Below are 23,680 nucleotides of genomic sequence, written 5' to 3'. Positions count from 1 at the left end.
AGGCGGAAATTCAAAATTTTATGTCGTTTCGGAGATATTTTCAAACAAAATTTAAAATTTTCATGTGGTTATTTTGATGATTTTGTAGTACCCACAAGAAAAACTGTGGGTAAAAGTGTTTTGCGTGGATAAAGTTTTGGTCTCCAAACCGGTGTTGGACCCACCCAGGGTAATTTTTTATAAGCGCGGCCGAAGGCCGCCAATGCAGAAAGGTGTTCTGCGCAAAAAAACTATGGATCTCACCCCCGGTTTCGTAGAGCTCTGGGTCCATTTTTCGGTTTTTGGATATAACTTTTGGCAGAAATGAAATTTTGAATTTACGCTCTCGGGTTCGTGGTCCTAGGAGCAAATCGCGTCTTTTGCCACCTCTCCCGATATTTTTGGTCGGGTTTTTGCAGTTGTGAGCTAAAGTAAACAAATACCATATTTGTGTATTTTAATTGGTCATTATTTACTTTAGCTCAAAACTGTTAAACCACGTCCAAAAATATATGGAGGAGTGTCAAAAGACGCGTTTTGTCTTTTATAAACAGGTATTTGCAAACAAAGTTGGAAATTTTCTGTAATTTCCATTTGGTTCGTGTAAGCACAAATATTGGGTGTTCCGAAAACTGCAAGTGTGTTATTGGTACGGAAGTCAAAACGCATATTTATATATACATACCTCGCGCGACATTTTTTGACATGTTTTAACAATTGTGAGCAAATGCAAAGTTTTACATTTAATTGTATGTATTATTTACATTAGTGATTGAAAGCAAAGACGCGTGGACCAGCCTTAGGGAAAGCTATCGCTACCACGCTAGAGCATCCAAGCGAAAAAAGAGTGGCAGTAGCGGCGGCGCTGCGTTGGATGAGCGTAAATTTTCAGAGGAAATTTGGAGTTTGCCGGGGAAATGGCATTCTTGCCAAACGTTTCAGAAAAACGAAGGTAATTTTGCAATCCACTTTTAACTAACATGCCGATGACTTAGAGTGCTGAAACTCAGCACGTAGTTCGAGACTGGGTGACAATTTAATTCATGCAAAACCAAATTCCTTTGGGTGGTGTAGGGATCGAGATAACTGAAATCTCTTAGAAACATGGTGAATCTTGCGATATATTTGAAAAATCACTTTTTGTGCACGAGTTGTATGGAAGAGACCAAGGCTGCACAACGAAATAAACAAATATTTTTTTTCGACAACGAAATCAAAAAAAAAATTTTTTAATTCGTTTCGTTGGCATCAGAAACAAAATCACAAAATTAGAATGTTTGAGTAATTTTTGAGCAATTTTTGTATGGAAAAACATACTCAAACTCTAAAAATCAATTTTTTTTTACTTTGATATCAACGAAATTAAACTTTTGAATATCAAATAAAAAACGAAATATTTTTATTTTGTTTATGAAAATAACGTTATTATGCAGGCCTGGATGAAAATAACCAACACTTTCGATAAAAAAAGTTCTAAAAAGTTCTAAAAATTCGGGAAAACTTCTGAGAAACTTCTAACTTGCACATTCCAAAACTGCATATTCAAAAAATTTTTTGAAATTCGGATTAAAAAATTCAAATTTTGATAAAAATTTTTTCGAAGTTTGATCCATTGTCCTGAATTCTGTGTGTATACTTCAAAAAATGTTAACATTGTACATGTACTCTCTTGCAGGACATTTACATCTTCATCGAATTTCAGTGAGGAATCAAGCCAATATCCCTTAGATCCCTCAGAGGACGTGAACAGCACGCAAATTACTGACAACGATTCCCAATACGACTATGTGAGTATGGGTGCAGGTGGTAATATCGACGGCAGAATTGCGCATTTGCCACAGCATCACATTCTGCGTTGATGTTTGGCAATATGCGCAACAGCATGACGTTCTATAAATATAAATAATAAATAAATAAAATATATAAACAGACCTACCATTTTGTATTTACAGAATTCAAAGCGTTCGAAACCGTCTACGTATCTCAAAGTCCAGATGAGAAGTGGGGGCGCTTCAATAGAATTTTAAAAAAGCAAGAGGAGTTTTTGGAGGATCGTAAGAAATCCCCATACGCTCAGGCATTATCGACTTTTGACTGGCTGCTAAATAAGCTGCCACGTTCTGTCGGAGATGACATGTGTCTTCACATAAACAGTATCCTTCTACAGAAAGTCGAGGAACACAAATTCAGCCAGACCACAGAATAAATTGGTCTGTACGTCAGTGCACCACCTGTGATCACATATCACATATCGTCCTCATGAAAAATTGTTATAAATTATATTTAAGTAAGCACGCTATACCGCGCCACCGAAATTATAATTCCTTATGTTGGTACGAACAAAAAATTGGTCTACGACATACACTCATTGCCAAATTAAAAGGTACATAATTCATCGCTCAACTACACCTTTCAGAATAGTTAATTGAATTTCAGAATTTGTCATTTGGATTAAGAATAGTTATCTGGATATCAGAATATGTTAATTTGATTTCAGAATAGGTAATTGGAATTCAAAATGTGTGAATTGGATTTCAGAAAATACCTTTCGAATTGTTTTACATTTAAATGAATTTATGAAATGCCTTCAACTTACAAATTATTTTCCAACTTTGCGCAATAAATTGTATGATATCTGAAATCCAATTGATGCCTTCTGAAATTGAATTGTCTATTTTTGAAATCCACTTCACACATTCTCAATTCCAATTGCCTATTCTGAAATCCAATTATAGTTCTCTGAAATCCAAATCACTTCTTAAATCCAAATGACAAATTCTGAAATCCAATTACCTATTCTGAAATTCAATTTACGTTTTCTGAATTCAAAATGGAAAAGGTGTAGATTTGCGAATGATTCCTTCTAAGTTTTAAATTTTTTTTTTTGTAACAACATTAAATTTTTGGTTCGTACGAACATGAGGAACTATAATTTCGACGGCGCGGTATTGGCCCTTATTGAAAGTATACATTTAATAAGCTCCTAAAGCGTCCAAATATTGAAGTCTATTAGTAAACTCTTTTGTTCATATTACCCAATATATTATTAGATAAAAAGGAATGTTATTTTATGTTTGTTATAAATAACCTCCCTTATTCATAAAAAATGAAATAGGTTTATTAAGCTCTTGTAATTGGAAATTTGTATGGAAATATCATTTTAAAAATCTTTATGAACCCTCAATATTTTTTATGAATAAGGGGGTATATTTATTTAATCCCATTATTAATACAAAATATTGAAGGTTTATAAAGCATTTTAAAATGGCATTTCCATACAAATTTCCAATTATAAGAGCTTAATAAACCTATTTTATTTTTTTATGGATAAGAGGGGAAGTTTATAGGCGCTTATTGAAAGCATGCCTTTATTATTATTTATTGTATTGTATTATTAATGAGCTCTTAAAGAGTAAATATTGAAGTCTGTTGGTGAAATGTATGATATATAGTGTGCGACATAAATAAAGCACCGAAATTCCTTTCAGAAAATCTACATAGCTTAACAAAAGTCAAATTATAAGTTTCCTAGAACTAAGTATCTTTTATTAATATATAACTGTTTAGTATATCGAAGGCTGAGTGGTAGATCACCCTGTTTCAAAACATTTAAAAAAAAATGCCCGTTCTCAGAAATTGTTTCAAGAACGCCTTAACTTAGAATTTTTTCCAAAAACGCCCTATTTTATAACTTAGTTCCAAAACGCCGTATCTTAGAATGAGTTTACAAAATGTTATATTTGAACGAAAACTAAATACATTTCCAGCTGAGATAGGACGTTTTTGAAACTCATTCTGAGATAGGACGTTCTTGAACCAAGTTTTGAAATACGGCATTTTTGAAACAAGTTCTAATTTAAGGCGTTCGTGTACCAATTTCTGAGAAAGGAATTTTCGAAAAATGTTTTGAAATACAGTGATATTCCACTCAGTCGTCGATGTGGTCTTCATAAATAAAAGCAAAATATTGGGGTATATTCATAGTCAGAATTAGGTGGGTACTTAAAGTTAGTTGTAGCTATTTGACAAAACTTCCAATGCGCTATCTGTCAAAAAAGTTGCAACTAATTAAAAATATACGCCTCATTGAATTAGGAACTTGCACTTAAGATTTTATTTAACCAAAAGCAACAGAGACTTTTCGGTGCTCTAGTTTTGGCGCACACTGTATATATCGTCACTTGCTTGCCAGAAGCGTGAGTGTGCCATTTGTTAAATTTTGATCTAATCAGGCCATTAGATGAACCATTAAATATTCTAGTATATTGTGTCAAAATCTCGATTAAAATGCATAACAGGAAGGCTGTATAATTTGCATAATAGAAAGGCACTCTAATTTGCAAAATATAGCTAAATCTATAATAGAAGCCACCTAAACAAAAGTTGCAAAAGTTACAAAGAATTAATCAAACTTTGAAAAACGGACATCAAAATGTGCACCTTTTTTGGCAGAGGGTCTAGCAAATTTTTGAGTACGCAGTTTTGTACCCCAATCAATTTCAGAATAATGGTGTAAATGCTAGAACGACTAAAAAATTTATCTGAATTTCCAGAATTTTTTGTATATGGCTTAACTTGTTTTAAGATTTCACCTGCTTAAAGTACTACTGAAGTGGTGCCATCGCTGACCTGATAAGAGAAACATTTTTTTCTACACATTCTAATATAACAAAAAACTTACCTCAGCATCTTGAGATTTGGCGATGTCGACTAGAGTTTTACGGCTGGATGCACAATATGCAATAGTTTCATACTGCTTGCACCATCATTTGAAATTGTGGCCTTACCACTGGAATCAACAATAGGCTTGTCCATACTGCGTGGACCCAATGAAGTGCGTATAGCGTCCACCATTGATTGCGAGGCATTGATGTTGGATATGAGTTGAGGTTTACCTTGAAAGCTATCGGTACCCAAACATTTTTTACACAAAAAGTCATATGTACCCAATACAAGTTCAGGGCATTCATATTTATCGACACGCTGTCCGGTGTGGCCCAAATGTTGGAAATATCCAGTTGACACTGTTGAGAAAAAATATGGATCAATGAACACAAGCAAAATTTAAAGATTTTTTTTGTACCATCTGTTGTTATTTTACACATAAGACTTTGGAAACGACGACCAGCATCTACAAATTGTATATATGAGCCTTGCAAAGATTACATCTAATTGCACCCTATTCACCAAAATTTACAATGGGTGGCTCATATTCACCCTCAACCGTGCGTGGCATTGGTGAGACGGTAAGTGTAATGGACAAAGCTGTTGTTTTTAATAAATCAGCTGTTGCAGGTATGCAATACAAAGACGGCCTGCAAAGAAGAAAGATCAATGTAATTGCCAAACAAAACATTAATTTCGATTATCGATACCTAACGTAACGTGGCGAGGAGTTACCTTGATCTTCTACCACATATTTTGTGGTCACCAATGGTGGTAATAAACCCTGTTCATTAGTAATAAAAGCACCACCAGCGCTATTTTGATTTTCAATGATAACGCTTATCGGATTTGGCATCTGATAGGGATCTAAACGGCGTTGGGCTTGATCATACTGTTGCGGCTGTTGATATTTCCCAGTAACAGGTGCAGGTGGTTGCTAAAGAAAATAACCATCAGAAAATTTGTAAATTATTAGTTGTATTAGCATACATTATAACCAGGACGTCCGGACGTGTCCGGGTATTGGGGGTTGACCCGGCTTGGGTGGTTGACTGAGCATTGGCGTCTGTCCAGGTTGTGTCGGTGGCATCATTTGACCCATGTAACCACGTGGTGCACCTGGTTGTTGTAGAGGATAACCTGGATGTTGAGGTTGTGGCGGATAGCCCGGATTTTGTGGCATTGGCAGATAGCCATCCTGGGGAAGTTGTTGCTGCTGTTATCGTGGCATTGCATAACCCGGTTGCTGTTATGGTATATACATTGGCATAACTGGATGTGGTGTCATTGCCCCACCTGGTCCAGTAGATGCGGGCGGCATACCTGGAGGACCTTGTTGCTCATGGCCACCAAATGACTGGCGCATAGGGTGTTGAGGTGGCATTTGACCGGATTTTGACTGCATTAGACCAGGCTGTCGTGGCATTGGACCCAGTTGCGGTGGCATTCGCTGTTCATCTGTTTGCTGGTATGGAGATGTAACACAGCCGGCAATTGATGTTGAAGGTGTAGCTGACCAATTTGAGGACCACTCTAGAAAAATAAACACATTTATTAGCAGAAAATTATTCAAAAATATATGTTTGCGAATACTTTCCCCAATAAAGGAAGTGACATTCTTTATATTTCTTTTGTTTATGTGCTCTTCTTCTTGCTTGTTTCACTACTCACCGTAGATTTTTAAACGTCAAAATTACTTCCATACTACTATTTTTCATGGAAGAAAAAAGGCAAAATTTTTTTGAGCAATTACTTGTGATCTGCTTACCAAGCTATAAAGTGAAAAAATTGTGCACCACAGCAACACTTTTGCGCCTACATAAACCCTGTTTCAGTATTTTGCGTTTTTGCACAAAACACTTTTTTACCGTTTTCAACCAAACCAACGACGACAACCCAGAATTTCCCGTTATGTTTTTCCGAAGTCCACCAATCGTCCCGACTTTTTCAATCATTCGGCGCATTCGGTAATGGTATCCATTTTGAATTCGCTGTCATTTTCGGTCTGACGAATCCAGCGAGTGCCTGTCAGAATGCTTGACAGATAAGTCAACACACTTGTACTTGTACACTATGATTACGGAATTTAGCAAAGTTTAGGAAAATATGCCAACTTTCTTGTTTGTAAATGTCAACACAACTATCCCCACGTTCCAATGATCGCGTTAAAATTTTTATTTTCCGCCATCGGATTATTAATACTGATGTCAAGACGCGTCGTTTGATACCTCTCTCGATATTTTTGGTAGCGTATTAGCAGTCGACCCCTCAACTAGACTATTCCCATAACTTTTTTAATTCTAAATATCGGCATATCTGAGACAAAAAGTAATATTTGTAGAAATGTAGAGCGGTTCGATGTATTTTATGTTAATTTTTATGTCAAGAAGCTTTTCATGAAATTATCTTTTATATGTCGGTGTTATGCCAATTTCACACATAGGCTTAATGAAGTAATTAATGAAGTTTTTTACATTAAAGGCCTAATTGAACTCAATCTTTCATACAAAATAAAATTTCTTAATAATGAATTTTTTTGTTGGTTTTTTGGCCTTTAGTTTTTAAAAATGTTTGTAAATTGTCGAGCTCGAGGCCATACAATATTAAATAACAAACAAATAAAACTGTTTATTTGTATATGTTATATATTGTCGTTTTTTATTTATCGATATTTCGACTTCAATTAGAAGTCATCTTCAGGACTAGAAATACAAAAATACAAGTATTATAATAAAAAACATAAAAGTACATGTATACATTTGACTTACATCGTTGGATGTACCAGATCGACTAATTTAAAATTTGATATGACAAAAACGAGAATAAACATAAAAAGTAAACAAATAAAGAACCGTAATTATAAACAAAATTGTTAAAACAAAACAACAACTGGACACTCTCCGGATTTCGATGAGGTAGAAATTCTACAACAAGAAAAACATTATACGAAACGCTATATTTTGGAGATGCTTCACATCATCGGCACACCCAACGATAAAAGAATGAATTTTAAGTCAGACACAGACCAATGCGCTCACGCATACCGACAATTGGTAAAGCAAAATTGCAAAAATTAATGCTGAGAGTGTTATACAACAACATTTACCTGGTGGGAATTTAATACATACTTATGCTATGGGTGTCGCTCACAGTTTAACTTTTTATGCTATATTGTTGTTAGTTAAGAATTTTGTTTATAATTACGGTTCTTTATTTGTTTACTTTTTATGTTTATTCTCGTTTTTGTCATATCAAATTTTAAATTAGTCGATCTGGTACATCCAACGATGTAAGTCAAATGTATACATGTACTTTTATGTTTTTTATTATAATACTTTTATTTTTGTATTTCTAGTCCTGAAGATGACTTCTAATTGAAGTCGAAATATCGATAAATAAAAAACGACAATATATAACATATACATATAAACAGTTTTATTTGTTTGTTATTTAATATTGTATGGCCTCGAGCTCGACAATTTACAAACATTTTTAAAAACTAAAGGCCAAAAAACCAACAAAAAAATTAATTATGGAACGGAGAGCACGCCGCAATAACAAAAATACATACAACATCTACAGAAATTTAAAAGATAAGTATAATAATAAAACTATCAAATGTACAAAACGCTATCAGCGCAGCGCACAACAACTAAGCAGGCTTACTGAGTCGATTAAATTCCTTGGGAGATGTAGAAAGAGTGGAATTATACCAAGTTTTATCAGCAACGCTACTAAGAGTATTTCTTATATTGTCAACTGCAACATCGGCAAAAATAGAATATCAAAGAAAATCACCAACTCAACATCGAGGTATTTAGAAAATGTGCATAAGAAGCTCCTGAATCTCATAATACAAATAAAACATGAACTACAACAACAAAAAATAAAAGAGGTAAATACATTAAATTATAAATTACAACAAAAACTTAGTGAGGATGATTCCAACATGTTTTTCGAGAGCGAAAAAGTGTTAGCTCAAAATATTACCGCAAAAATAAAGAAAACACAAACGAGCAAATATGAGAGGCTTAAGGAAAAACAAAAACAATTACTTAACATAAAAAACGTACCGCAGTGGTTTCATAATACAACAAGTACTACCATACCACCAGACGTTCAGTGGATTTTCTCACTAGGCCCAAAATACTCTTTACCAACAACAAAGAATAGCCTCCCCCTTTTTCAAATTATAGCAGATGGCGAAGATTGCATACATACAATCAAAGACAAAGAACAGCAAGAAATAGAGAGAAATAATTTTACAACAATTATACGAGATCACCAAAACAAAGCAGACATTAGCGCGAGGGACAGGTTTGTTCTAGATACCCTACAGTCGACAAAAATATTTCTTAGAAATAATAAAGAATTGTTAGTTCTAAACGCGGACAAAGGAAGTGCGACAGTTTTAATGCAAAGGGACGATTACGAAACAAAATTACAACGCATCGTCAATGACATTTCCACATATCGAGTATTAAAACGAGATCCAACTACCAAGCTCCAAGACAGAAACAATGTGATCGTGGAAAAGCTCTTTGAAAACAATATGATAGACTTGAAAGAAAAATACCGACTCTTGAGTAAGACCGCTAATGCACCAAGACTGTATGGTCTACCGAAGATTCATAAAGAAGGTATCCCATTGAGGCCTATATGTTCTTCCATCAATTCGCCTTCGTACAACCTATGTAAATTCGTTGTAAATATTTTGATGAATGTAACCAAAGAATCAAAATTCAATGTAAAAGATTCCGTTGAGTTTAAAAATAAAATTAAGGATACATATGTCTTTGATGATGAGAGCCTAGTTTCGTTCGATGTTGTCTCATTATTCCCTAGCATTCCAGTAGACCATGCTTTGGAAATCATTTCGTCCAAATGGAACCAAATTAAAAAGCATACAAATCTAACCAAAGATCTCTTCCTTGAGGTAGTACGATTTTGTATTAAACAAAACAGGTACTTCAACTACAACAATAAGATTTATGAACAACGTGCAGGAATGCCTATGGGGTCACCGGCATCTCCAGTCATAGCAGATATTGTGATGAAAGAACTGCTAACTAAATTTGAGGAAGATACACCATATAAACCACGCCTCCTAACTAAATATGTAGACGATCTGTTTGCCATTGCAAGAACGGACCATATTGAGAAAATGCTGGCTAACTTAAATGAATACAACAGATCCATAAAATTTACGTTAGAAGTTGAGAAAGATGGAGAATTGCCATTTCTGGACACTCTGGTAATAAAAAACAACAACCACCTCACGTTCGATTGGTATAGAAAGCCTACTGCCTCCGGTAGATTATTAAACTTTTATTCGAAACACGACAAGTCTGCAATTGTAAATACGGCCAAAAATTTCGTAAGACGTGTTCTCACAATTAGTGACGCGATGTACCATAAGAAAAATATTGAAATAATTCAAAAAGTTCTTGGTAATAATGAATTTCCTGCTCAACTTATAAAACAATTCATACATAGCCATTTCAAGACGACTAGAGACAAGAAAGCCAAACCAGATAAAATATATAAATCCACCACTTTTGTACCAGGTTTGTCGAATAGGATAAAGCATTCGAATTTGTACGACAGGGAAAAATTTCAAATTGCCTTCACATATAACAACACTTTACAAAAAATATTTACAAATACAAAAAGCAAAATCGGAAAATATGAGAAATCTGACGTTATATATAAAATTAAATGCAACGGCGACGGGTCCCACGTATGCAATAAGGTATATGTGGGGACAACTAAATCCAAACTAAAGACAAGGATTTCCGCTCACAAATCAAACATAAAAAATAGGAACCACACTAATGATAACAAAACGGCCCTCACTCAGCATTGCAAAACAACTGGACACTCTCCGGATTTCGATGAGGTAGAAATTCTACAACAAGAAAAACATTATACGAAACGCTATATTTTGGAGATGCTTCACATCATCGGCACACCCAACGATAAAATAATGAATTTTAAGTCAGACACAGACCAATGCGCTCACGCATACCGACAATTGGTAAAGCAAAATTGCAAAAATTAATGCTGAGAGTGTTATACAACAACATTTACCTGGTGGGAATTTAATACATACTTATGCTATGGGTGTCGCTCACAGTTTAACTTTTTATGCTATATTGTTGTTAGTTAAGAATTTTGTTTATAATTACGGTTCTTTATTTGTTTAATTTTTATGTTTATTCTCGTTTTTGTCATATCAAATTTTAAATTAGTCGATCTGGTACATCCAACGATGTAAGTCAAATGTATACATGTACTTTTATGTTTTTTATTATAATACTTGTATTTTTGTATTTCTAGTCCTGAAGATGACTTCTAATTGAAGCCGAAATATCGATAAATAAAAAACGACAATATATAACATATACAAATAAACAGTTTTATTTGTTTGTTATTTAATATTGTATGGCCTCGAGCTCGACAATTTACAAACATTCTTAATAATGTTATTATTGCTTTATTGAATGCCTAATCGAGTGCAAAATCCAGTCGGTTTTGCTAAGAGCTTCGAATTTTATTGTCAATGTAACAAATGACAATCAAAAAAATTATTTTGAATAATTTCCAAAAAAATAGAAAAACACGAAAAAATTCAAAATTTAATTTTCGCTGCATTTGCTGCAAAATATAATATGGCTTTTCGAAATTAGTCACATATTTGCTTAGGAGCAACATCTATGTGTAGTTCCGCATGCATTTTATTTTGATTGTATTTATAGTCAAAAAGGAAACGGCTGCTTTCAATTTTAACCATTTTTTGTAAAAACGAATTATTTTTTTGGGGCTGTTGACAGATGTTCGCTTAATTTAACAAAAGGCCCTGTATGAAAAGGGAAACTTAATTATTTCATTAAACAGAATTGTGATTCGATTAAGGTTCTGTGGGAAAACGGTATTAGGCGAATGAAATGGAGCGAAATCAACTTTGAAATTCTTGGTTGTTGTGGCGAAATAATGTGCTAAACTAGATTCATTTACTGAACATATAACTGAAAGTGATGTGAAATTATTATTTAACAAATAATTTTTTTTTACCAGCACGGCAGCCAACCATATAATTGAGCCATGTCAGGAAAAGTAAAAAAAACCCTCAGGAACAAGAGTGTATAATTCCATGTGAAATTTTTCCGCCACGAAATAAAGTGAAAAAATTGTGCACCACAGCAACACTTTTGCGCCTACATAAACCCTGTTTCAGTGTTTTGCGTTTTTGCACAAAACACTTTTTTACCGTTTTCAACCAAACCAACGACGACAACCCAGAATTTCCCGTTATGTTTTTCCGAAGTCCACCAATCGACTCGACTTTTTCAATCATTCAGCGCATTCGGTAATGGTATCCATTTTGAATTCGCTGTCATTTTCGGTCTGCCGAATCCAGCGAGTGTCTGTCAGAATGCTTGACAGATGAGTCAACATACTTGTACTTGTACACTATGATTACGGAATTTAGCAAAGTTTAGGAAAATGTGCCAACTTTCTTGTTTGTAAATGTCAACACAACTATCCCCACGTTCCAATGAAGGCGTTAAAATTTTTATTTTCCGCCATCGGATTATTAATACTGATGTCAAGACGCGTCGTTTGACACCTCTCTCGATATTTTTGGTAGCGTATTAGCAGTCGACCCCTCAACTAGACTATTACCATAACTTTTTTAATTCTAAATATCGGCATATCTGAGACAAAAAGTAATATTTGTAGAAATGTAGAGCGGTTCGATGTATTTTTGTTAATTTTTATATATATGTCAAGAAGCTTTTCATGAAATTATCTTTTATATGTCGGTGTTATGCCAATTTCACACATAGGCTTAATGAAGTAATTAATGAAGTTTTTTACATTAAAGGCCTAATTGAACTCAATCTTTCATACAAAATAAAAATTCTTAATAATGTTATTATTGCTTTATTGAATGCCTAATCGAGTACAAAATCCAGTCGGTTTTGCTAAGAGCTTCGAATTTTATTGTCAATGTAACAAATGACAATCAAAAAAATTATTTTCAATAATTTACAAAAAGATAGAAAAACACGAAAAAATTCAAAATTTAATTTTCGCTGCATTTGCTGCAAAATATAATATGGCTTTTCGAAATTAGTCACATATTTGCTTAGGAGCAACATCTATGTGTAGTTCCGCATGCATTTTATTTTGATTGTATTTATGGTCAAAAAGGAAACGGCTGCTTTCAATTTTAACCATTTTTTGTAAAAACGAATTATTTTTTTGGGGCTGTTGACAGATGTTCGCTTAATTAAACAAAAGGCCCTGTATGAAAAGGGAAACTTAATTATTTCATTAAACAGAATTGTGATTCGATTAAGGTTCTGTGGGAAAACGGTATTAGGCGAATGAAATGGAGCGAAATCAACTTTGAAATTCTTGGTTGTTGTGGCGAAATAATATGCTAAACTAGATTCATTTACTGAACATATAACTGAAAGTGATGTGAAATTATTATTTAACAAATAATTTTTTTTTTACCAGCACGGCAGCCAACCATATAATTGAGCCATGTCTGGAAAAGTAAAAAAAAACCCTCAGGAACAAGAGTGAATAATTCCATGTGAAATTTTTCCGCCACGAAATAAAGTGAAAAAATTGTGCACCACACAACACTTTTGCGCCTACATAAACCCTGTTTCAGTGTTTTGCGTTTTTGCACAAAACAATTTTTTACCGTTTTCAACCAAACCAACGACGACAACCCAGAATTTCCCGTTATGTTTTTCCGAAGTCCACCAATCGACTCGACTTTTTCAATCATTCAGCGCATTCGGTAATGGTATCCATTTTGAATTCGCTGTCATTTTCGGTCTGCCGAATCCAGCGAGTGTCAGTCAGAATGCTTGACAGATAAGTCAACATACTTGTACTTGTACACTATGATTACGGAATTTGGCAAAGTTTAGGAAAATGTGCCAACTTTCTTGTTTGTAAATGTCAACACAACTATCCCCACGTTCCAATGAAGGCGTTAAAATTTTTATTTTCCGCCATCGGATTATTAATACTGATGTCAAGACGCGTCGTTTGACACCTCTCTCGATATTTTTGGTAGCGTATTAGCAGTCGACCCCTCAACTAGACTATTACCATAACTTTTTTCATTCTAAATATCGGCATATCTGAGACAAAAAGTAATATTTGTAGAAATGTAGAGCGGTTCGATGTATTTTTGTTAATTTTTATATATATGTCAAGAAGCTTTTCATGAAATTATCTTTTATATGTCGGTGTTATGCCAATTTCACACATAGGCTTAATGAAGTAATTAATGAAGTTTTTTACATTAAAGGCCTAATTGAACTCAATCTTTCATACAAAATAAAAATTCTTAATAATGTTATTATTGCTTTATTGAATGCCTAATCGAGTGCAAATCCAGTCGGTTTTGCTAAGAGCTTCGAATTTTATTGTCAATGTAACAAATGACAATCAAAAAAATTATTTTCAATAATTTACAAAAAGATAGAAAAACACGAAAAAATTCAAAATTTAATTTTCGTTGCATTTGCTGCAAAATATAATATGGCTTTTTCGAAATTAGTCACATATTTGCTTAGGAGCAACATCTATGTGTAGTTCCGCATGCATTTTATTTTGATTGTATTTATGGTCAAAAAGGAAACGGCTGCTTTCAATTTTAACCATTTTTTGTAAAAACGAATTATTTTTTTGGGGCTGTTGACAGATGTTCGCTTAATTAAACAAAAGGCCCTGTATGAAAAGGGAAACTTAATTATTTCATTAAACATAATTGTGATTCGATTAAGGTTCTGTGGGAAAACGGTATTAGGCGAATGAAATGGAGCGAAATCAACTTTGAAATTCTTGGTTGTTGTGGCGAAATAATGTGCTAAACTAGATTCATTTACTGAACATATAACTGAAAGTGATGTGAAATTATTATTTAACAAATATTTTTTTTTTTACCAGCACGGCAGCCAACCATATAATTGAGCCATGTCTGGAAAAGTAAAAAAAAACCCTCAGGAACAAGAGTGAATAATTCCATGTGAAATTTTTCCGCCACGAAATAACGTGAAAAAATTGTGCACCACAGCAACACTTTTGCGCCTACATAAACCCTGTTTCAGTGTTTTGCGTTTTTGCACAAAACACTTTTTTACCGTTTTCAACCAAACCAACGACGACAACCCAGAATTTCCCGTTATGTTTTTCCGAGGTCCACGAATCGTCTCGACTTTTTCAATCATTCGGCGCATTCGGTAATGGTATCCATTTTGAATTCGCTGTCATTTTCTGTCTGCCGACTCCAGCGAGTGCCTGTCAGAATGCTTGACAGATAAGTCAACACACTTGTACTTGTACACTATGATTACGGAATTTAGCAAAGTTTAGGAAAATATGCCAACTTTCTTGTTTGTAAATGTCAACACAACTATCCCCACGTTCCAATGAACGCGTTAAAATTTTTTTTTCCGCCATCGGATTGTTAATACTGATGTCAAGACGCGTCGTTTGACACCTCTCTCGATATTTTTGGTAGCGTATTAGCAGTCGACCCCTCAACTAGACTATTACCATAACTTTTTTAATTCTAAATATCGGCATATCTGAGACAAAAAGTAATATTTGTAGAAATGTAGAGCGGTTCGATGTATTTTATGTTAATTTTCATGAAATTATCTTTTATATGTCGGTGTTATGCCAATTTCACACATAGGCTTAATGAAGTAATTAATGAAGTTTTTTAATTAAAGGCCTAATTGAACTCAGTCTTTCATACAAAATAAAAATTCTTAATAATGTTATTATTGCTTTATTGAATGCCTAATCGAGTGCAAAATCCAGTCGGTTTTGCTAAGAGCTTCGAATTTTATTGTCAATGTAACAAATTACAATCAAAAAAATTATTTTCAATAATTTACAAAAAAATAGCAAAATACGAAAAAATTCAAAATTTAATTTTCGCTGCATTTGCTGCAAAATATAATATGGCCTTTTCGAAATTAGTAACATATTTGGTTATGAGCAACATCTATGGGTAGTTCCGCATGCATTTTATTTTGATTGTATTTATAGTCAAAAAGGAAACGGCTGCTTTCAATTTTAACCATTTTTTGTAAAAACGAATTATTTTTTTGGGGCTGTTGACAGATGTTCGCTTAATTAAACAAAAGGCCCTGTATGAAAAGGGAAACTTAATTATTTCATTAAACAGAATTGTGATTCGATTAAGGTTCTGTGGGAAAACGGTATTAGGCGAATGAAATGGAGCGAAATCAACTTTGAAATTCTTGGTTGTTGTGGCGAAATAATCTGCTAAACTAGATTCATTTACTGTAAATATAACTGAAAGTGATGTGAAATTATTATTTAACAAATAATTTTTTTTTACCACCACGGCAGCCAACCATATAATTGAGCCATGTCAGGAAAAGTAAAAAAAAACCCTCAGGAACAAGAGTGAATAATTCCATGTGAAATTATTCCGCCACGAAATAAAGTGAAAAAATTGTGCACCACAGCAACACTTTTGCGCCTACATAAACCCTGTTTCAGTGTTTTGCGTTTTTGCACAAAACACTTTTTTACCGTTTTCAACCAAACCAACGACGACAACCCAGAATTTCCCGTTATGTTTTTCCGAAGTCCACCAATCGTCCCGACATTTTCAATCATTCGGCGCATTCGGTAATGGTATCCATTTTGAATTCGCTGTCATTTTCGGTCTGCCGAATCCAGCGAGTGCCTGTCAGAATGCTTGACAGATAAGTCAACACACTTGTACTTGTACACTATGATTACGGAATTTAGCAAAGTTTAGGAAAATATGCCAACTTTCTTGTTTGTAAATGTCAACACAACTATCCCCACGTTCCAATGAACGCGTTAAAATTTTTATTTTCCGCCATCGGATTATTAATACTGATGTCAAGACGCGTCGTTTGATACCTCTCTCAATATTTTTGGTAGCTTAGTATCAGTCGACCCCCTCAACTAGACTATTACCATAACTTTTTTAATTCTAAATATCGGCATATCTGAGACAAAAAGTAATATTTGTAGAAATATAGAGCGGTTCGATGAATTTTTGTTAATTTTTATATATATGTCAAGAAGCTTTTCATGAAATTATCTTTTATATGTCGGTGCTATGCCAATTTCACACATAGGCTTAATGAAGTAATTAATGAAGTTTTTTACATTAAAGGCCTAATTGAACTCAATCTGTCATACAAAATTCTTAATAATGTTATTATTGCTTTATTGAATGCCTAATCGAGTGCAAAATCCAGTCGGTTTTGCTACGAGTTTCGAATTTTATTGTCAATGTAACAAATGACAATCAAAAAAATTATTTTCAATAATTTACAAAAAAATAAAAAAACACGAAAAAATTCAAAATTTAATTTTCGCTGCATTTGCTGCAAAATATAATATGGCTTTTTCGACATTAGTCACATATTTGCTTAGGAGCAATATCTATGTGTAGTTCCGCCTGCATTTTATTTTGATTGTATTTATAGTCATAAAGGAAACGGCTGCTTTCAATTTTAACCATTTTTTGTAAAAACGAATTATTTTTTTGGGGCTGTTGACAGATGTTCGCTTAATTAAACAAAAGGCCCTGTATGAAAAGGGAAGCTTAATTATTTCATTAAACAGAATTGTGATTCGATTAAGGTTCTGTGGGAAAACGGTATTAGGCGAATGAAATGGAGCGAAATCAACTTTGAAATTATTGGTTGTTGTGGCGAAATAATGTGCTAAACTAGATTTATTTACTGAACATATAACTGAAAGTGATGTGAAATTATTATTTAACAAATAATTTTTTTTACCAGCACGGCAGCCAACCATATAATTGAGCCATGTCAAGAAAGGTCAAGAAAAAAACCCTCAGGAACAAGAGTGAATAATTCCATGTGAAATTTTTCCGCCACGAAATAAAGTGAAAAAATTGTGCACCACAGCAACACTTTTGCGCCTACATAAACCCTGTTTCAGTGTTTTGCGTTTTTGCACAAAACACTTTTTTACCGTTTTCAACCAAACCAACGACGACAACCCAGAATTTCCCGTTATGTTTTTCCGAAGTCTACCAATCGTCTCGACTTTTTCAATCATTCGGCGCATTCGGTAATGGTATCCATTTTGAATTCGCTGTCATTTTCGGTCTGCCGAATCCAGCGAGTGCCTGTCAGAATGCTTGACAGATAAGTCAACACACTTGTACTTGTACACTATGATTACGGAATTTAGCAAAGTTTAGGAAAATATGCCAACTTTCTTGTTTGTAAATGTCAACACAACTATCCCCACGTTCCTATGAACGCGTTAAAATTTTTATTTCCCGCCATCGGATTATTAATACTGATGTCAAGACGCGTCGTTTGACACCTCTCTCGATATTTTTGGTAGCGTATTAGCAGTCGACCCCTCAACTAGACTATTACCATAACTTTTTTAATTCTAAATATCGGCATATCTGAGACAAAAAGTAATATTTGTAGAAATGTAGAGCGGTTCGATGTATTTTGTGTTAATTTTTATATATATGTCAAGAAGCTTTTCATGAAATTATTTTTTATATGTCGGTGTTATGCCAATTTCACACATAGGCTTAATGAAGGCTTTTTTGTATATGGCTTAACTTGTTTTAAGATTTCACCTGCTTAAAGTACTACTGAAGTGGTGCCATCGCTGACCTGATAAGAGAAACATTTTTTTCTACACATTCTAATATAACAAAAAACTTACCTCAGCATCTTGAGATTTGGCGATGTCGACTAGAGTTTTACGGCTGGATGCACAATATGCAATAGTTTCATACTGCTTGCACCATCATTTGAAATTGTGGCCTTACCACTGGAATCAACAATAGGCTTGTCCATACTGCGTGGACCCAATGAAGTGCGTATAGCGTCCACCATTGATTGCGAGGCATTGATGTTGGATATGAGTTGAGGTTTACCTTGAAAGCTATCGGTACCCAAACATTTTTTAAACAAAAAGTCATATGTACCCAATACAAGTTCAGGGCATTCATATTTATCGACACGCTGTCCGGTGTGGCCCAAATGTTGGAAATATCCAGTTGACACTGTTGAGAAAAAATATGGATCAATGAACACAAGCAAAATTTAAAGATTTTTTTTGTACCATCTGTTGTTATTTTACACATAAGACTTTGGAAACGACGACCAGCATCTACAAATTGTATATATGAGCCTTGCAAAGATTACATCTAATTGCACCCTATTCACCAAAATTTACAATGGGTGGCTCATATTTACCCTCAACCGTGCGTGGCATTGGTGAGACGGTAAGTGTAATGGACAAAGCTGTTGTTTTTAATAAATCAGCTGTTGCAGGTATGCAATACAAAGACGACCTGAAAAGAATAAAGATCAATGTAATTGCCAAACAAAACATTAATTTCGATTATCGATACCTAACGTAACGTGGCGAGGAGTTACCTTGATCTTCTACCACATATTTTGTGGTCACCAATGGTGGTAATAAACCCTGTTCATTAGTAATAAAAGCACCACCAGCGCTATTTTGATTTTCAATGATAACGCTTATCGGATTTGGCATCTGATAGGGATCTAAACGGCGTTGGGCTTGATCATACTGTTGCGGCTGTTGATATTTCCCAGTAACAGGTGCAGGTGGTTGCTAAAGAAAATAACCATCAGAAAATTTGTAAATTATTAGTTGTATTAGCATACATTATAACCAGGACGTCCGGACGTGTCCGGGTATTGGGGGTTGACCCGGCTTGGGTGGTTGACTGAGCATTGGCGTCTGTCCAGGTTGTGTCGGTGGCATCATTTGACCCATGTAACCACGTGGTGCACCTGGTTGTTGTAGAGGATAACCTGGATGTTGAGGTTGTGGTGGATAGCCCGGATTTTGTGGCATTGGCAGATAGCCATCCTGGGGAAGTTGTTGCTGCTGTTATCGTGGCATTGCATAACCCGGTTGCTGTTATGGTATATACATTGGCATAACTGGATGTGGTGTCATTGCCCCACCTGGTCCAGTAGATGCGGGCGGCATACCTGGAGGACCTTGTTGCTCATGGCCACCAAATGACTGGCGCATAGGGTGTTGAGGTGGCATTTGACCGGATTTTGACTGCATTAGACCAGGCTGTCGTGGCATTGGACCCAGTTGCGGTGGCATTTGCTGTTCATCTGTTTGCTGGTATGGAGATGTAACACAGCCGGCAATTGATGTTGAAGGTGTAGCTGACCAATTTGAGGACCACTCTAGAAAAATAAACACATTTATTAGACAGAAAATTATTCAAAAATATATGTTTGCGAATACTTTCCCCAATAAAGGAAGTGACATTCTTTATATTTCTTTTGTTTATGTGCTCTTCTTCTTGCTTGTTTCACTACTCACCGTAGATTTTTAAACGTCAAAATTACTTCCATACTACTATTTTTCATGGAAGAAAAAAGGCAAAATTTTTTTGAGCAATTACTTGTGATCTGCTTACCAAGCTATAAAGTGAAAAAATTGTGCACCACAGCAACACTTTTGCGCCTACATAAACCCTGTTTCAGTGTTTTGCGTTTTTGCACAAAACACTTTTTTACCGTTTTCAACCAAACCAACGACGACAACCCAGAATTTCCCGTTATGTTTTTCCGAAGTCCACCAATCGTCTCGACTTTTTCAATCATTCTGCGCATTCGGTAATGGTATCCATTTTGAATTCGCTGTCATTTTCGGTCTGCCGAATCCAGCGAGTGCCTGTCAGAATGCTTGACAGATAAGTCAACACACTTGTACTTGTACACTATGATTACGGAATTTAGCAAAGTTTAGGAAAATATGCCAACTTTCTTGTTTGTAAATGTCAACACAACTATCGCCACGTTCCAATGAACGCGTTAAAATTTTTATTTTCCGCCATCGGATTATTAATACTGATGTCAAGACGCGTCGTTTGACACCTCTCTCGATATTTTTGGTAGCGTATTAGCAGTCGACCCCTCAACTAGACTATTACCATAACTTTTTTAATTCTAAATATCGGCATATCTGAGACAAAAAGTAATATTTGTAGAAATGTAGAGCGGTTTGATGTATTTTATGTTAATTTTTATATATATGTCAAGAAGCTTTTCATGAAATTATCTTTTATATGTCGGTGTTATGCCAATTTCACACATAGGCTTAATGAAGTAATTTTTACATTAAAGGCCTAATTGAACTCAATCTTTCATACAAAATAAAAATTCTTAATAATGAATTTTTTTGTTGGTTTTTTGGCCTTTAGTTTTTAAAAATGTTTGTAAATTGTCGAGCTCGAGGCCATACAATATTAAATAACAAACAAATAAAACTGTTTATTTGTATATGTTATATATTGTCGTTTTTTATTTATCGATATTTCGACTTCAATTAGAAGTCATCTTCAGGACTAGAAATACAAAAATACAAGTATTATAATAAAAAACATAAAAGTACATGTATACATTTGACTTACATCGTTGGATGTACCAGATCGACTAATTTAAAATTTGATATGACAAAAACGAGAATAAACATAAAAAGTAAACAAATAAAGAACCGTAATTATAAACAAAATTCTTAAAACAAAACAACAACTGGACACTCTCCGGATTTCGATGAGGTAGAAATTCTACAACAAGAAAAACATTATACGAAACGCTATATTTTGGAGATGCTTCACATCATCGGCACACCCAACGATAAAAGAATGAATTTTAAGTCAGACACAGACAAATGCGCTCACGCATACCGACAATTGGTAAAGCAAAATTGCAAAAATTAATGCTGAGAGTGTTATACAACAACATTTACCTGGTGGGAATTTAATACATACTTATGCTATGGGTGTCCCTCACAGTTTAACTTTTTATGCTATATTGTTGTTAGTTAAGAATTTTGTTTATAATTACGGGTCTTTATTTGTTTACTTTTTATGTTTATTCTCGTTTTTGTCATATCAAATTTTAAATTAGTCGATCTGGTACATCCAACGATGTAAGTCAAATGTATACATGTACTTTTATGTTTTTTATTATAATACTTGTATTTTTGTATTTCTAGTCCTGAAGATGACTTCTAATTGAAGTCGAAATATCGATAAATAAAAAACGACAATATATAACATATACAAATAAACAGTTTTATTTGTTTGTTATTTAATATTGTATGGCCTCGAGCTCGACAATTTACAAACATTCTTAATAATGTTATTATTGCTTTATTGAATGCCTAATCGAGGGCAAAATCCAGTCGGTTTTGCTAAGAGCTTCGAATTTTATTGTCAATGTAACAAATGACAATCAAAAAAATTATTTTGAATAATTTCCAAAAAAATAGAAAAACTCGAAAAAATTCAAAATTTAATTTTCGCTGCATTTGCTGCAAAATATAATATGGCTTTTTCGAAATTAGTCATATATTTGCTTAGGAGCAACATCTATGTGTAGTTCCGCATGCATTTTATTTTGATTGTATTTATGGTCAAAAAGGAAACGGCTGCTTTCAATTTTAACCATTTTTTGTAAAAACGAATTATTTTTTTGGGGCTGTTGACAGATGTTCGCTTAATTAAACAAAAGGCCCTGTATGAAAAGGGAAACTTAATTATTTCATTAAACAGAATTGTGATTCGATTAAGGTTCTGTGGGAAAACGGTATTAGGCGAATGAAATGGAGCGAAATCAACTTTGAAATTCTTGGTTGTTGTGGCGAAATAATGTGCTAAACTAGATTCAGTTACTGAACATATAACTGAAAGTGATGTGAAATTATTATTTAACAAATAATTTTTTTTTTACCAGCACGGCAGCCAACCATATAATTGAGCCATGTCTGGAAAAGTAAAAAAAAACCCTCAGGAACAAGAGTGAATAATTCCATGTGAAATTTTTCCGCCACGAAATAAAGTGAAAAAACTGTGCACCACACAACACTTTTGCGCCTACATAAACCCTGTTTCAGTGTTTTGCGTTTTTGCACAAAACACTTTTTTACCGTTTTCAACCAAACCAACGACGACAACCCAGAATTTCCAGTTATGTTTTTCCGAAGTCCACCAATCGACTCGACTTTTTCAATCATTCAGCGCATTCGGTAATGGTATCCATTTTGAATTCGCTGTCATTTTCGGTCTGCCGAATCCAGCGAGTGTCTGTCAGAATGCTTGACAGATAAGTCAACATACTTGTACTTGTACACTATGATTACGGAATTTAGCAAAGTTTAGGAAAATGTGCCAACTTTCTTGTTTGTAAATGTCAACACAACTATCCCCACGTTCCAATGAAGGCGTTAAAATTTTTATTTTCCGCCAACGGATTATTAATACTGATGTCAAGACGCGTCGTTTGACACCTCTCTCGATATTTTTGGTAGCGTATTAGCAGTCGACCCCTCAACTAGACTATTACCATAACTTTTTTAATTCTAAATATCGGCATATCTGAGACAAAAAGTAATATTTGTAGAAATGTAGAGCGGTTCGATGTATTTTGTGTTAATTTTTATATATATGTCAAGAAGCTTTTCATGAAATTATTTTTTATATGTCGGTGTTATGCCAATTTCACACATAGGCTTAATGAAGGCTTTTTTGTATATGGCTTAACTTGTTTTAAGATTTCACCTGCTTAAAGTACTACTGAAGTGGTGCCATCGCTGACCTGATAAGAGAAACATTTTTTTCTACACATTCTAATATAACAAAAAACTTACCTCAGCATCTTGAGATTTGGCGATGTCGACTAGAGTTTTACGGCTGGATGCACAATATGCAATAGTTTCATACTGCTTGCACCATCATTTGAAATTGTGGCCTTACCACTGGAATCAACAATAGGCTTGTCCATACTGCGTGGACCCAATGAAGTGCGTATAGCGTCCACCATTGATTGCGAGGCATTGATGTTGGATATGAGTTGAGGTTTACCTTGAAAGCTATCGGTACCCAAACATTTTTTAAACAAAAAGTCATATGTACCCAATACAA

The 23,680-nt window shown here is 34.3% G+C and overlaps 2 protein-coding genes across 2 annotated transcripts; both read right to left on the bottom strand.

The window, feature by feature from the left end:
* Nucleotides 1-4,546: 4,546 nt before the first annotated feature.
* LOC137254621 (protein transport protein Sec24C-like) lies at nucleotides 4,547-5,707 on the bottom strand. The gene is made up of 6 exons (XM_067792428.1): nucleotides 5,635-5,707; nucleotides 5,355-5,581; nucleotides 5,167-5,294; nucleotides 5,063-5,110; nucleotides 4,661-5,003; nucleotides 4,547-4,608 (listed from the first exon to the last, which is right to left on the bottom strand). The coding sequence occupies exons 2-5, from the start codon at nucleotides 5,498-5,500 to the stop codon at nucleotides 4,690-4,692; spliced, it is 636 nt and encodes a 211-aa protein (XP_067648529.1). The 5' UTR covers nucleotides 5,501-5,581; nucleotides 5,635-5,707; the 3' UTR covers nucleotides 4,547-4,608; nucleotides 4,661-4,689.
* Nucleotides 5,708-18,691: 12,984 nt separating this feature from the next.
* Nucleotides 18,692-19,470, bottom strand: LOC137252051 (protein transport protein Sec24C-like). The gene is made up of 4 exons (XM_067787213.1): nucleotides 19,392-19,470; nucleotides 19,112-19,338; nucleotides 18,820-19,051; nucleotides 18,692-18,760 (listed from the first exon to the last, which is right to left on the bottom strand). The coding sequence occupies exons 2-3, from the start codon at nucleotides 19,255-19,257 to the stop codon at nucleotides 18,916-18,918; spliced, it is 282 nt and encodes a 93-aa protein (XP_067643314.1). The 5' UTR covers nucleotides 19,258-19,338; nucleotides 19,392-19,470; the 3' UTR covers nucleotides 18,692-18,760; nucleotides 18,820-18,915.
* Nucleotides 19,471-23,680: the final 4,210 nt, after the last annotated feature.

The sequence above is a fragment of the Eurosta solidaginis genome, chromosome 5 (genome assembly GCF_040869045.1).
Source record: "Eurosta solidaginis isolate ZX-2024a chromosome 5, ASM4086904v1, whole genome shotgun sequence".
In the NCBI taxonomy this organism is placed as follows: Eukaryota; Metazoa; Arthropoda; class Insecta; order Diptera; family Tephritidae; genus Eurosta; species Eurosta solidaginis.
The sequence above is the reverse complement of the archived record's forward strand: the minus strand, read 5'-3'. Positions and strand labels throughout refer to the sequence as shown.

What these genes read in the sequence shown, in the direction of transcription:
- LOC137254621 (XM_067792428.1), bottom strand. Translation starts at nt 5,500, where the DNA reads ATGCCAAATCCGATAAGCGTTATCATTGAAAATCAAAATAGCGCTGGT. An exon ending in TCCTCGCCACGTTACGTTAG is followed by an intron (nt 5,295 to 5,354) that starts GTATCGATAATC and finishes TCTTCTTTGCAG; the next exon opens with GCCGTCTTTGTATTGCATAC. An exon ending in GCCACCCATTGTAAATTTTG is followed by an intron (nt 5,111 to 5,166) that starts GTGAATAGGGTG and finishes TACAATTTGTAG; the next exon opens with ATGCTGGTCGTCGTTTCCAA.
- LOC137252051 (XM_067787213.1), bottom strand. Translation starts at nt 19,257, where the DNA reads ATGCCAAATCCGATAAGCGTTATCATTGAAAATCAAAATAGCGCTGGT. An exon ending in TCCTCGCCACGTTACGTTAG is followed by an intron (nt 19,052 to 19,111) that starts GTATCGATAATC and finishes TATTCTTTTCAG; the next exon opens with GTCGTCTTTGTATTGCATAC.